The sequence below is a fragment of the Podarcis cretensis genome (genome assembly GCF_951804945.1).
Source record: "Podarcis cretensis genome assembly, chromosome: 4".
Taxonomy (NCBI): domain Eukaryota; kingdom Metazoa; phylum Chordata; class Lepidosauria; order Squamata; family Lacertidae; genus Podarcis; species Podarcis cretensis.
The window spans coordinates 7859560-7875085 of NC_137173.1; the positions used below are offsets into that span (position 1 = coordinate 7859560).

At 44.9% G+C, this 15526-nt stretch overlaps 1 protein-coding gene across 6 annotated transcripts in view; it reads left to right on the top strand.

The window, feature by feature from the left end:
• Nucleotides 1-1302: 1302 nt before the first annotated feature.
• FCHSD2 (FCH and double SH3 domains 2) overlaps nucleotides 1303-15526 on the top strand; it is a 163586-nt gene continuing 149362 nt past the window's right edge. Inside the window, exons 1-2 of one of the 6 annotated variants that reach the window (XM_079973645.1) lie at nucleotides 1303-1569; nucleotides 6531-6628. In XM_079973645.1, coding sequence (XP_079829771.1) covers nucleotides 1549-1569; nucleotides 6531-6628 — 119 coding nt within the window. In that variant the 5' untranslated portion in view covers nucleotides 1303-1548. Of the gene's footprint in view, nucleotides 1570-6237; nucleotides 6389-6530; nucleotides 6629-15526 lie in introns of those variants that run through there. The other 5 variants (XM_079973643.1, XM_079973644.1, XM_079973642.1 and 2 more) reach the window with 5 other exon arrangements.

The window sequence follows — 15526 nt, forward strand, 5'->3', positions numbered from 1 at the left end:
CCTTGTCGTACTCCTTTCCCTATTTTGAACCATTCAGTTGTTCCATATCCAGTTCTAACTGTAGCTTCTTGTCCCACATAGAGATTTCTCAGGAGACAGATGAGGTGATCAGGCACTCCCATTTCTTTAAGAACTTGCCATAGTTTGCCATGGTCGGCACAGTCAAAGGCTTTTGCATAGTCAATGAAGCAGAAGTAAATGTCATATAGGATCTGCAAATGTATCTCGCCTGCGCCTCTACGCATTCGCGGCATCTTTCCGCTAGGGGGCAGCAACAGCTAAGCCGGCTCTCGCTATTTAAACACGCTCACACGCGCCAGCCAATAGGGAGGCGGGGCAGCGTCGGCGCGCGCCTTCACCGCCCACTTAATCCGCCTGTCAGTCAAATCAGAGCGCGAGCGCCCCGCTTAAGCCCCGCCCCTCAAGACTCTCCCGTGTTTCCCCGCCCCTTTCTCTCCCCGTGTTTAGGTGGTCGTCTGAATAAGCGGGATGCGGGGCTGGCTTGGAAAGACACCCCCTTTTGGGGAAGGAGAGAATGAAACGGAGACGGAAAGCATTCGCGTTCTCTCTATCTCCCTGCGCCGCCATCCCTTTCCCCCCCCCCCACGTTGTCACGGATGTGAAGCGCGGCGGGTTCTCCTTCACACGTGCGAGGCGATGAAAAGCCGGTCCCGCCTCTGTCACACCGACACGCGCGAAGAGGCCACTCCCTAAAATAAAAAAAAACCTATTTTTTTTTTGTCCCCTCAGTGAGGTGAGCGGGAGCGCGCGCGCGCGCCTCATTTTCCGCCTGTCAGGCCGCCTCCTCCTCCTTCCCTCACAGTCGGTGAGGGAACCCGTATCCGGCTCCTCGCCTCTTCTCCCCCGACAAATCTCTCTCTCTTTCTTTCTCCTCACGCCCCCAACCCATTACTCGCTCCCCTCAGCCCCACACGGGAAGGAGGCGCCAGCGAGCGTGCGCGCGCGCGCGGACTCCGTGAGCTGGGCGGCAGCGGCGCCTCAGTGAGAAGACCCCCCCGTCGCCGTCGCCTTTTATAACCTCGCCTTCTCCCGCGCGCGCGCGCGCGCCCCCCCCCCCCGACGCGAGGTCTCTCTCGCGCCAAGCTCCTCCCACCTCTCGCGCGGCCGAGGGGCGCAGACGCTCGGCCCTGAAAGGCGGCGGCGGCGCGGAAAAGGGCGGGCCGAAAGCCGCGCCCCCTTTTTTTTCTTCCTCCCACCCGCCCCCTCCGGCGCCGTAGCCACGCCCACCGCTCGGTCTCCCTCTCTCTCCGCCCTGGCCACGCCCACCCGCAGCTCCCTCTCTCTCTCTCTCTCCCTCTCTCTCTCGCTTTCTGCCTCTGCCGCAGAGAGAGCGAGACGCGCCGGGGACCGAGCTGGGCCGCCTCCTCCTCCTCCTCCTCCTCCTCCGCCGCCTCCTCGGAGCCGACCGTTGCCTGCCCCCCTCCCCCTCCAGCTCCCCTCAGCAGAGCCGCCGCCGCCGCCGTTTGGGGCGGGGAAGGGATTGATGTGGAGGCCGAGAGCGGCAGCGCCGCCGCCGCCGCCTCCGCCATGCAGCCCCCGCCGAGGAAGGTGAGGGGGGGGGAGTTGGAGGGGCAGGCCGTGCGGGGGGGGAGGGGTAAAAATTAAAAACCGGGGGGGGAGGGAAGGAAGGAGGAGAGGTGCTGCCCCCTCAAAGGCGGGGGGGGGGGAGGCTGAATTGAGGGAGGGGGGCTCTGAATTGAGGAGGGGGGGGATGCAGAGAGAAAGACAGCCTTGGTTGCAGAAAGAGGGGGGGCGGGGGCGTAGTGATGTGTGGGGAGGGAAAGGGGAGCGGGCGAGGGGGGTGGCCCGTGCCTTATAGAGGTTTAGCGTTGGGGGGGGGAGGAGAGGAGAGGGTCGTTGAAGGCCCCGTGGGGGAGGGTGATTAGGATTTGGGGAGGGTGTGTATATGTGCGTGTTACAAATGTGTTGCATTTTGGGGGTGGGGGGGCACCCACCGCAGCAGGGGCTGCAGAGGTGTCGCCTGTGGAACTGGATTTCAGGGGCATGGCAGGGTTGGCTCTGTGGGGGGGGGTGTGAAGGGGGCAGCAGACAGGGAGTTTTGATGGTGGGGGGGGTCTATTAGCTGTCAGACAGGCTGCAGGAGCCTCTGAATCGGGATGCAGGTGGAAGGGATGCTTGGTGTCCTAGGCTGGAGTGCAAAGCCATAGGCTTTTTATTTTGGCGGGGGGGGGGTGGCATCTTGGGGGAACAGGAAAGGAGGGTTGCAAAGGTCCTATTTGTGTGTCTGCTTGGGCTGCAGAGCTGCTTGTGGCAAAGGTGGCATAGGGCAGGGTGGTGCAGAAGACAGGCATGTGGTTGGGTCTCTTTCCATGAATTGAGGCTTTTTTTTTTTAAGGGGGAGGTACAGTGCAACTTGTGAATGTGAGCAAGGGTTGCTAGATATATTACTGAGGACCCAAGGGGGACTGGTGGAAGGTAGGTTGCTGTCCCACACTAAGCGTTTTGGAGGTTGGATTCAGATGGCGGTTGGTAGCAGGTTGCCCTGGGGCATGGAATTAGTGGGTCCTAAGGGTGCTGTTGACATACTGAGATTTGGGGTGTGTTGAGTGTCGGATGGGATAGTGCCATGCAGGCTACCTAAAGGTGAGGGGCCGTTGGCACAGTGAAGGGGGCACGGGGCTTTGCAGCAGTGCCACATGCTTGCAGCAGAGTTAGCGGAGAGCAGTGTGTAATTGGGATGGTTATAATGGCAAGGGAACTCAGTACAGGCAACAAGCAGTTGTGAGGTGCTGAAGAGGTGGAGAAAATAGTTGCAGTGAGAGCTGTAGGGATTTTGTGGGTAGGCTGCAGAGGAATGGGAATCGTGGCAGAATATGATTGTTAGGGAGGCAAGTTTGTCTGAAGGCTGTGGTGGTCAGCTATGGCGAATTGGTCTGTTTGGTGAATGTTTGGGGGTCAGGTTGCTTGTAAGGGGGCAGGTGGCCTGCCTTGGTTAGATATGGGGCTAAGTGCAATTTCTGGTGGATGCTGGCTGTCATAGGAAGTTGGAAACAGGACTGGGTTAAATAGGAATGATCTGCACTGCAGAGAGCAGGGGGAGTGGAAGGTAGGATTCTGGTATAAGAGGACTAAGATCCTGATCAAAATAGCTATATGGATGCTTGATTTGCTGTGAGTACTGTGAGATTGGAAGGCTGCTGCTGTTTTAGGGTAGGGTCATGTGGGATCACACAGACCGGGCCACAAAAAGCTGTGCGGTGGATGCTATCAGGGGTTGTAGCTCCATTGCATGTACAAGGCCTCAGAAGTTTGCTTACAGGTACCGGTAATTGGCCAGGAGGCCTGCGAAAGACCTTGGACAGCTGCTGTTCATCTGAGTGCATATGTACAGTGCCAAATAGACTAGCAGGATACCGAGGCAGCTCCTTAGGGATATGGGATGCATTAGCAAAGTTTGGTGACTTTGTGGTGGCGGGGAAAAGAGGAACTGAGTGTGGATGACAGCATTAGAGAATAAAGAATCATTGTGGTGTCAGGTGTCCTAAAGTTGACTTTGACTACATGAGGATATTAGGAGGTTGGTCAGCTGTTTGCATTGCAGTCATATGATTCAAGAGCTCTGGTAGGTCAGGACAGTACCATGCTTAAAGCCTCTAAAGAAATAAGAGAGGGTTGTAGATTCCTTTCTTTTGTGGTGCTTTTGCAGCATCTCTGGTGTTGACACCCAGTGGTGGGGATAATCACTTTGAGAACTTGGGCAGTGAGTTACGGAAGGACTGTTAATAGCAATTCAGTCTACAGGACACGGATGAGGGTGGGTGGAGTTAACCATTTGTGTTATAAAAGGGGGAATGAGTAAGTCTCAAGAGCTTAGGAGCCTGGATAGATCAGACCAAGACCCAATCTAGTCCAGCATTCTGTTTTCACAGAACTATGCACTGTGTGAAGAAGTACTTCATGTTGTATGTCCTGAATCTTGATAACCAGCTTAATTGGAAAGCCCTGGGTTCTAGTATTATCAGACAGCATGTTTAATGTGATGCACGGGATTGGCAATAAAAAAAAAAAGAATTCAAATAATGCTTTTGGTAGTGTTAGGAGTGGGGTATAGTGCTGTAAGAGTTGAGGACATTACCCTTGAGATCTCGGGGCCTGTTTACTAGAACTCTGTAAAGAGCTGCTTATATATGTTTGTGTGTTTAAAATGGAACTTTGATGCGACCGAATATATTGGAGAGTGTGTGTGTGTTTGAACTGTGTAAAACAAAAAGCCTGAACTCCTCAGTGCATCAAGATAGCTTGTTACGTTTGGGGGAGGGAAGAAGGATGCTTTTCTCTGCCCCTCTCTGTTGTTTTGAGGGTGGACTTGGCCAGGAAGCAGAGTTTATGTTAAAGGCCATTCTAGTTTCCACTCTGTTTATATTGCATGCAAGTTTATGCATTGTGCACTGTGTTTCAATTTCACAAGGGGATTTTATCTCCATTCCATGGGTTAAGGCAGCTATGCTTGATGAATTTATTTTTCGTGCTGTTTGGATAAAATTCAAACATGTTCAGCTTTTTGGTTTTTTTAAAAAGAATACTGGATTCTCCGATTGTTTAAAAGTACTAAGTCTTGGCTATCTGGGCATAAAAGCTTGCCTCGTTGTGTTTTTCTAGGATTGGGGCATTCTTGTTGCTGAGGGAATATTTTTAGTCTTGGGATTGCCAGAAGAGGGGGAGGTGAGATTTCTGTTGCCTAGCGGATAAGATGGGGAAGATTGCTTTTGCTTGAGGGAAGGTCTGTTTCCCTGTTTTTGTTCTTTTTTTCTTTCAGAAGAGTTGTGTTTTTTCTCTATATAATGATCTGGCTCAACATGATGCTAAAAGCAAAAAGGGTTAAAAGGTTTGAGCCTGTGTCTTTTAAAAAATGTGAATTTCTGTGGTGATGCCTGTAACGAGTCAGTCCAACCCCTGTCATGCTGCTAAGCGGCAGGTTGAAAAAAACATGACCTCAAGATGATGTATTGTTACGACACAAAGGTATATTTGACTGCTATATTCAGAAAACATTAAGGATGCTGGACTCTAGACTGAGATAATTGCATTTAAAGGTTGATGTTACATGGAGTCAACCAATGTAAACTTTAGTTGCATCAATTGCACTGTTCTACAAATCTAATTAATAATAGTAATAATGATAATATGTCTCTGAATATTAGTTGCTGCAAATTGCAGCTGGGAGATAAGTTAATCCCACATCCAGCTTGCAGGCTTCCCAGAGCCATCTTGTCAGCTATCCTGAGAACAAGATGCTGAACTAGATGGACCATTGGCCAGGTTCAGAAGACTCATCCTGTGTTCTGGTGTTCTTCTTAAACATCCTGAGTTTGGGAGTGATTTACCTCTTTCCCCTCAGTATTTGCACTCTTGCTCCAAGCACTGCAGAGCTGAATCTCTTGTTGCAAGTGGGTCCGTGCTTGGACGTTTAGAGAGAAGTGAACATATTGCTCGCAGTAGCAGGAAGCAGTGAGAGGCTGTGGGTATGAAAGTTTAAATTCGATACAGTATTTAGAACAGAAAGAAATAAGGACTCACGTAATTCACATTATCTGCATTTTAAGAATAATTTTGAGAAACGTTTCAGCAATCTTTTTTGCACCTTGGAATTCTGAGCGCCTTCTCCCTCCTTGTTTGTTTTTTGCCAACTTCATATGTGACCTGACTGCAAGGTGACATCTCAGTAGCTCAAGGCTTGAGACTCTGAGTTCTCTTGATTGTTTGATTGTTTAGCAATCTGAAAACTTTGCTTGCAATACCATCCAAAGGCAAAGTTTTTTGCATTGTGCCAGCTTGAGATATTCAAAATAGGATATGCAAATGACTTTACTTTGGCAAATGGTATGAACTTAAAAACTCGCCGATGTTAGTTGCTACAGTTGTCAAATTACAAAATGAGAATATTGTGGATTAGGGATCCATAAATTTTAGGTTGGCTCACTAGTTGGCTATTATTTGCCTTTGCTTCTAACTTGTTCTCAAGCTCCATAGTACATCCTGGGGTAGCTTGGATAAGTGGGAGAAAAGATTTGGAAAAAGAAAGAGGGGTGTTTTCTGTAATACTGGATTTGGGTAAAATTGTGAGAAACATGTGCCTTTCTGCCATCTTCTTCAGAGCTCACTGCAATAGAGAAGTGGCTCTTACTCTTCCTTAGTGGTGGTGAGGTGCTTTCCGTGTTAACATTTGGTCTGCTTGCTTCAAATCATCATGACATGAGACCTGCTCTCAAGTTTACTGCAGTTCAGAGAAAATTCAGAGGAGGAGTATGTTTGCTACATGGTGCCTTCCAGGAGTGTAGACCATATAAACAGATTGGTAGAAGGCATGCTGCCTATTCTACAGAGTTTGGAACTGCAGTTTTTAGAAGTAAGCAAAAACATGTCGCTGTTCATGGAGCTTGTAATATGAAAAAATATGTTCTAGAATATAGCATATTGAGAACCAACTTTACAAGAATAAAACAGATTTTAAATTACACCTTTCGCTATGTGTCTTTTTATTTTTTAAGGTGAAAATCACTCAAGAGCTAAAACTTATCCAGGCTGAACAGATGACAAAAATTCAAGCCAAACATCAGGCAGAATGTGACTTACTTGAAGATATGAGGTAAGGCTACAACAAACACTCCCAGATTCCTTTCAGAGCTCCTTTTTGGAAGAACATTTGGGTTACAAAACTCCGGGAACTGACGATGGAATTTCCTCTTGGATTTCCTGCTTTTAGACTCTTAAAGCATTGACACAGCTGGAAATTATAACTGGAACTAACACAATGCATACTTGCTCAGTTTGAAAGAGGGGTGGTTATAAATATGTGTCATGAACAATCCAGGTCCTTCTGGCAATATTCTTCTTATAGAAAGCTCTTCAGTGCTTCCTAGCTTTACCTTACAAATATTTGGGTGTGGTAATTCACCTAAATTGCATTTAACTAACTTTTCTGAATTCAGCCTTTATGCAACTGTCCTTTATGTTGATCATTACAAAATTCGTTTATAACCTGATGTTAAAGAGGAATTTCTTGTTCTTAGTGTTCATGCATTTTATTGTCAAAGCAACTATGGGGAGTAATATGTATCTGAGAAGCATCTGGAGAAATAATCAATGGCTCCATTTAGAGACCATTGATGTCTAGGATGCACATGTTGAGGAATATTTAAATGTCAATAAACCTGTAGATGCCCTTTTCCTCTCAGTACTGTGTTTCACTAACTGCAAATTCAAAAAGATTACCTAGGCTTACATATCAGCACATAGAAAAGGTGGAAGAGACAGATTAGAAAGTGTCGGCTTGATAAAGTCCTATAATCTGACAGTACTTCTGTATCACTGAAATTCTTCTAAAAAGCTCCGTAGTCTATGAAGATCATTATCTTAACTAGTTACACTTGCTTTTTATGGGAAAGATTGCAGCATATGGTATGTGAAAATAGCGAGTATGCATTCTTGGTGAAATAAAACTTTAGTTAACCACGGTCAGGTTGATTTGAGTAGGTTGTTTATAGGGATTACACTTTATGACTGTGGCACTTGGTTGCAAGTCCAGGAACTCTTCTCTCAGTACTTTCTATAACATGACACTGTAAAGTTGTGATATCTAGAATATGTAATCATTGGGCCATCTAGTCCAGCCCCTGCAGTGCAGGAATCTTTTGTCCAACGTGGGGCTTGAACCCACAACCTGGGATTAAGAGTCTCTGACTGAGCCATCCCAAGCAAATATGTCTATTGTAATATAATATATAGTAAGTAATTGTTTACAGTCTTCAGTCTTTATCAAACAAAAGACCTGAGCAGGGCAGTCTATAGTTTCATGAGGGATGTAGCTGCAACCACCCTACCACCTGCAAACAAATTCTCTCCTGGGGGGGGGGTTTACATGGAATGGCTGTGTAGAATTTCTAATATGATAAATTGGGGTAACTTGCATTCAAAATTTCAGATATGATCCTAAAACCTGGGTATTTGTAAATTCAGGCTTACATTCTGAATAGTTCTTTTCTATGTTAGTTTCTGAAGCATTGCAGTGCAAGATAAGGAGGAAGATAACAGGTGCAACTACATAGAGAACATCTGTAATAGAGAATTCTTTACCAGTGCTGAGCTGCAAAGTATTTCAGTTTTAGTTTATGAAAAGGATCTGCAGCTGGCCTGCCGTTGTTGTGGTTGGAGTTTGATCTCTTCACGATAACAATCAAAGGTTCAAGGTTCTTCGGAAATAACAAGACCATACAGCATAGGATCTGGCCCTTTTCCAGTTTTGCTTGCTTCAAGAGGCTTTGGCAGGTTGAAGAAATCCATCCATCCAGCATATGAGTGTTGGGGAACCTCTGACCTGCTGGATGCAGCAGCAGCTAATATTCTTCCAATACTTGTCAACCATTCTTGCCCTCTTCATGTGTTATAACTAAAACACATCTCTTCCCCAAGACTGAGGGACAATCACAGTCAGTCAAACTTGCACAGTCTACAAATCCAGTTGTGAAACTTCTGTAGGGAAACAAGTATCCTGCCTAATAACTGCTGGATCTTACAACAATTCATGCCTTAAAATAAAACAGGCAGACACTAACCAAATGGTTCATCTGCTTTAGACTGTAGCTACCTTTTTTAAAACAACAACAGCAGCAACAACAACAGAGACCTGGGCAACAGCAAACCTTGTCTTTCTGGTGGGTAGAATCAGATGCCCCCTGGAATCCAGATGGGGTGATTTAGTTATATTTTGAAGTTCTCTTAAGATTCACTAAACTTTAGAGTGTACTGTTAATTAAGTGCCAGCACACTCTCCTCTTTTTTTCTCATCTAACTTGTTAAATATGAGCTGAAAAATCTGTTGTCTGCCGACAGCCAATTTTAAGATTCTGTTCTGTTACTGTTGAAAGATATTTGTAAATGCCTGAAACATAAGTGATCTGATTTTTCCAACCGTGCTTCAGTTGTCGTGTGTTCCCATTCTGGCTGTGATAATGTCCATTCCTGATCATAAAGTTTTTGGACTGCTTTTAAAAATTATTTTGTAATTTTGGTGTCAAATATGCACTGCTAATTATTGCAGAATAATTGGCACTTCTACACTTAAATGTAACTAGCAATTCAGAGTCAGCACTGATTATTCAAAGCAAGTAGAATTAAGGGGTTCTCTTAGCAGAACAGAGGTACATGGACAAAAGCACATATCTGATTTAACATACAAAGGACTGTTCCCTTCTGCACGTGGTAGTTTTGTTTCTACAGTAAGTCTATTGCTCTTGTTATTATTGGGTTAATAATTAGGGGTCATATTATACACAGATGGTGAATGCACAAGGGTTCAGGTTCATTCTGGGGCTCTGGTCTTTGCAGCCTGGGTTCGTGTTTGGGCTCTGGCGTGGGCAGCCTAGGGTCTGTTTCAGGCTCTGGCATGGGCGGCCTGGGTTCAGGCTCTGGCTCTGCCCCAATTTCTTAATTTGGGGTTCAAGAAAATAGGGATTGTTGGTATTATTCATGGGGGCATCTTATACATGGAAAAATACGGTACCTAAAAATTAAAATTCAAATAACTCCTAATGAATGGATTTCTGCACCTATTGAGCAATGGAGGGTGATAATTTATGTTCTTCAGCAACTGAGATAGCAATAGAGGTGACAGAATGTTGCAGCGTGGATAGTATCTTTTCTGGGTTCCTGCCATTCCGTCCCCCCTCCACCCAGTTTTATGACAAACACCCCCCCCCCCCCAGTTATTCAACAGGCTTTGGCTGTTGAGCTGGAGTGGGGGCTTTTGCAAATTTTGAGGTTCCATTTGTGTGTGTGTGTGTGTGTGTGTGTGTGTTGCCATTTTTGACTACATAAGAAGTGGCACTTGGGAGAATTGGGAGCTCTGTTATCATAGATGATGTGCAACTGAACTTGATAAATGAGCTGTGTTCTTAAAACTGCTATACAAGTTACTAATTTGTGCTTTAGCAAATGTGATTAGTAAGACTGAGAACATTCTACAAATGTGCACACTTTTTTTTTTTTTACTCCTGCAATTTGTTTGGGGAAATGGAGGTCCCTCCAGAGGTTACAGATCTTTTTCTGAATTAGCTTCTTTTGCAGTTGCCTTCTATAATGTAAATACACAAGGAAAATGTTTTGTTTTATTTTTTTAAAATGATATTTATTGAGGTTTCAAATAATACAAAAAAGAAAAAAGAAGACAAAAAAAGAAAAACAATCAACCTTAACAATCCTTTTTTTCCAATAACTTCTTTTCTGCGACTTCCTCTCACCTCCCCTTCTTGTATTCCTTATCCAGATATTTATTCAACAAGTTCTTATTCTTAGATTTTTAACCCTAATTTGTTATTATGTCTAATTCAACTTATATATCAAATTTTAACTTATATACATTAATCATTATGCTTTAAGACTTTTTCTAAAATGTTTTGTTTTAAACATGAATCTTAATTTACTGTGCACTGTAGTTTGCAGGAATTTTTAGTAACTAGCCACATGGCATATTGTTGTGGAATAGATGACTTCTTTTGACTCTTACTGTGCTGTCCCAGATTTGACTTGGTGTTCAGAACTGTGTTTGTAAAAGAGTGATGTTTATTTTTAACCACCTTGCTTGTACAAAAAGTGAAAGTAATCTGATGCTGGAACTTGAAGTGATACAAGCATGGAGGTGTGGATTTGGCATGGTGGCTCATCTTCACAGAGGGACAGAAGGTTGCTTGTCTCAGGAGTATGTGTCATGGCTTGTTTATAGATCAGCCAACACTCTCTATTATGCACCAAAGCTCGCATTTAATAATGTGCTCCAAAATAAATTCAGTTCTTTTTAGTATTTCTCAGCGGCCACTATGCTGTAAACCACACCCAAATTAAAAACACAAAAAGCCCACAGGTTAAAATATTAAGTCGCCAGCAGCTTCAGATCACAGTTAAAATGTATAAATTAGAATGGGTTACCCATGCCATCCGCCGGAAGAAAACGTCTGCTAAAACTGCCATGTCTTCAACTGCCAGTGAAAGAGCCAGGCAGACCTTTCTCAAAATGCATCCTAAAAAGTGGGGGCTGTTTGGGAGAAGACCTGGCTTGAGCGTAACTGCTTGAAAGAAAGGCTGGAAAATGAGGCCTTCCAGGTTTAAATAACAGGTGGTGTTCCTTTAGGATACACAGGCCCCGGAGCTTAGTCCCAGCACAGCGGTGCCTCGCAAGACGAAATTAATCCGTTCCGCGAGTCTCTTCGTCTAGCAGTTTTTTCGTCTTGCGAAGCACCCCATTAGTGGCTAAGCGGCTATTAAAAGGTAAAGGTAAAGGTACCCCTGCCCGTACGGGCCAGTCTTGACAGACTCTGGGGTTGTGCGCCCATCTCACTTAAGAGGCCAGGGGCCAGCGCTGTCCGGAGACACTTCCGGGTCACGTGGCCAGCGTGACATCGCTGCTCTGGCCAGAGCCAGAGCCAGAGTCGCACACGGAAACGCCGTTTACCTTCCCGCTGGTAAGCGGTCCCTATTTATCTACTTGCACCCGGAGGTGCTTTCGAACTGCTAGGTTGGCAGGCGCTGGGACCGAGCAGCGGGAGCGCACCCCGCCGCAGGGATTCGAACCGCCGACCTTTCGATCGGCAAGCCCTAGGCGCTGAGGCTTTAACCCACAGCGCCACCTGCGTCCCTCAAGCGGCTATTAGCGGCTTAGAAAAAGGGGGAGGGAAAAGACTCGCAAGACTCGCAAGCCCATAGGGAAATTCGTCTTGCGAAGCACCTCAAAAGACGGAAAACCCTTTCGTCTAGTGAGTTTTTCGTCTTGCGAGGCATTCGTCTTGCGGGGCACCACTGCATTTGCTCTCTTTGCAGGGCTTGGACCTTTAATAATTCACTACAGTACAGTCGCATCTTAAGCACTTTTAACTTGGGTGATTTCAACCATATGTGGTTGAAGGCTGGTGACTGAAAATCCCACAAGTTAAATGCAAGCAAGGCAGAGAGCTGAAAAGCTTTTTTTGTGCTGCTAAAACCTGATGCAGAAAGAGCTTTTTAGCTCTCTGCCTTGCTTTGAAGGACAGGGAGGGCAAGGCCTTCTCGGCGCGCTGCCTGCAGCTGCCCCAGGATGCTCACTGGGGAGTCCCCCCCCCAAGGGGTTTAGATATACATTATATAATTTTATTTGTACTGTATGCTGCTTTTCCACGGTTCAAACCATGCTCAAGGCGGCTTACAACATGAAGAAACACATAATTGCAACATAAACTATCCAAAAACACACAACCAAATTGAACAATTTCCACATAAATCATAATATCTAAAAAACAAACAAACATCAGTAACAGCAACAAACTCCCCTAAGCAATACCTGAGTCCAAGAGTCTGTTTATCGGCCTGTGTTTTGTCGCTGGAGTCAGTCTGGGTCCTGCCCTCCTAGGCCTTCCAGGACTCATAGCCATATGCATTTTTGCATATAAGTGCAACACCTGCATAAGATACTGTACAGTATTCTGTCCTTGAACACTGAGATAAAACTAGTTGTGTTGGCTACAGCCACACAATTAAGAACTTGCCCAGCATTCTGTTTCCAGCAGAGGCAAGCCAGAGGCTTCTGTAAGTTCATCAGATTGTATGAAACTGATAACTGTCTCCAGCATCTGGCAATCATAAATTAAGCATGTTACCTTCAGAACATTAGGGTTCTTTTCAGCTATCCTGGCCAGAGCTATTGATAAAAAGACACATCTTCCATTGATTTCTCTATTTCTTTTCAAAACAAACTGGCTGACTTAATGCCAACCACTGAAATCCACCCACCACTTCCTGAAGCTCTCCTGGCTTTACCATGTCTTCAGAGGAAGGGAGTTGGTAAACACGAAATAGCCACATGAAAGACAGAACACACCCACTGCAAATAAGATTCACTTCTGTACTGATTCTTCATGAGGCATTGCCTGAACAGAGGTGTTATTATTGAAGCTTTCTTACTGATAATGTGTTGTTTTTTTACCACTGACTTACTGCCTATCTTTTTCACTCTATGAATTGAGCTAATGGGGGTTTTTTGGGTTGCATGTATGTGTTTTGCCAGTGCTGGAATTGAATAATAGTAAAATTGAAAGGAACCAAGGCACAATTTGGCCATCCAGTTCAACTTATGTAACTTGTGACCCATCACACCAAATGGAAGGTAGGGGCACACGGTGGGTCAGTAAACATTTTGTTCTTGCTGCCCATCTGGAACTAAAATGCCAGGGGGATTGCCAGGCATCTGACACATAGCCCAATATATGGCTGGCTTGCAGCTTGGTAGGTCACAAATTGTGTAAGACCCACCTACCGTATCCTCTGCCCAAATGCAGGGCCATCCATCCACCAGCTGAATAAAGCTCAGCTCCCTTACCATCTTTCCACTAATTTTGTTGGCATCCATCTGTCTCCAGAGAGAATGGAGTGTACTTTGGGGGGTGAAGTCAAACCACTGCATTAGTAGTACTGAAGTGACCTCCCCGAGGCACAAGCCTGGGCATTGTGTCTGGACGTCCTGCGAGGTCCCGACAACAAAATCTCCCTCCCAGCCTCGCTGTGTGGTCCAAAGCAGAACAATACATTTGGTACCAGCTTAGCTGCAGGAGTTGCTGGAACAAGGCGTGCAGAAACCACCTTCTTGACCATTGGACCCATTATCGGTCTTGTCTACGCAATCCACGAGAGCCTGTCTTTGAATGCAGGGATAGTCCTTAACTCACTGAGGGTTTAAGATTCATTGGCTACACTCACCTGGTTTAGCCCGCCAGTCAAAGCTATAATTTACTATGTACTAAGGTAAAAGGTAATGGACCCCTAGACAGTTAAGTCCAGTCAATGGCGACTATGGGGTGCAGCGCTCATCTTGAGGGAGCCAGCGTTTGTCCGCAGATAGCTTTCTGGCTAATGTGGCCAGCATGACTAAACCACTGCCAATCATTCTCAAAAGACATAAAAGCTTGGTAAGTTATCCTTCCATCTTTTATGTCACTGCAAAAAAAAAAAAAAGTGTAGATAAAGAATACTTGGTTATGTGGTTTCTATCCAACAAATATCTCAGTAGGAGGGAGGAATAGATTAAAGTAGCGTATCTAAATTTGGGAAGAGCCTAGTCCTACAGAAGTCTGAAATTATGGGGTGAAATCAGAAGATGCTACATACTGTTAACTCAGGTATCGTAAGATAGTTATTCTAGGGCAGCAAATCATGTTTTGATTATTGGGTATATGTCTTAAATGGAATAACTGAGTATAGCCTGTCATTGATGATGTACCTAACAAAACATAAAAGCATCAAAGCAGAAACATTATTTCATTACATTGTTGTAACAATGTGTTAGTTAACAAGTGACACAGATTCCAAGCACTAATTAGAGAAATATGTTCAAGAAATAGACTTCAAAATCAAGATGCCTATTTGACATAGACTGTGGCATTGTAGAGACTCAGCATGGGAATAAAAAGTTATTGAATTCAATTTTCTCTTAATGTATAGAAATTGAAGAACAGGGTGAGAAAGGGGTACTTGGAGAAAAACTCCGACAAATAAAATGTGCTTTGAATAACTGTAATTCACATCTTCTTTAACATATCCTAGCAGCTACAACTTGGTTTACCATGTGAAAAGGATCAGAGGTGAACATATAAGGTCTTCTGCTCTTTGAGTAAGGTAAAGGGTCCCCTGACCATTAGGTCCAGTCATGGCCGACTCTGGGGCTGCAGCGCTCATCTCGCTTTATTGGCGGAGGGAGCCAGCGTACAGCTTCCGGGTCATGTGGCCAGCATGACTAAGCCGCTTCTGGCAAACCAGAGCAGCGCACAGAAATGCTGTTTACCTTCCCGCCGAAGCGGTACCTATTTATCTACTTGTGCTTTTGAACTGCTAGGTTGGCAGGAGCTCTTTGAGTAGATGTTAGTAAAAAAACAATTCTTTCCACTAATCAAAGTCATGGCTCTAGAAAGAATTATTAAGACTGATCAGATTTCTAGGCTCTCTTTGCACTGAAGGTTTTTCAAATACTATTGATGTTTACCTTGTCCTGTTTCCAGACACCAGCAATCTAAATTTCCTTTCCTTTTAAACTTTCCAGTTACAAGAAAAGCTTCTGAGTCTGCCTTCCAGCTTTAGCATTTTTTGTTTACTGTAGAAGAGACTGCCTTGTGTTCGGGAATGCACCTGAGCATATAGTGGAAATCTTAAAAGCAAATACGTTCAGCTAGCAGGCACAACTTAATGTCTTGCGTGAGCCATAGAATACAACATGTACAGCAAATATGATAAACAGGGATCTGTGATCAGGAATCTGATTAGAGGAAAGAGAGAGGAAAATGAGAAATGCAATACTTAGTGGCTGAGTTGTGAGACTATAGCTTGCTGTTTGATTTGCATCTCTTTCAAAGCAAATGCTTTAACAATATTGAGCAGGGGAAATGTTATATTGAAAGGACATTAATGCATAGTATGGACAAAGCTCTAGATTTTGCTTCTTTTTGAAGGAATTAAATTAAAAGTGTTGGTGCCT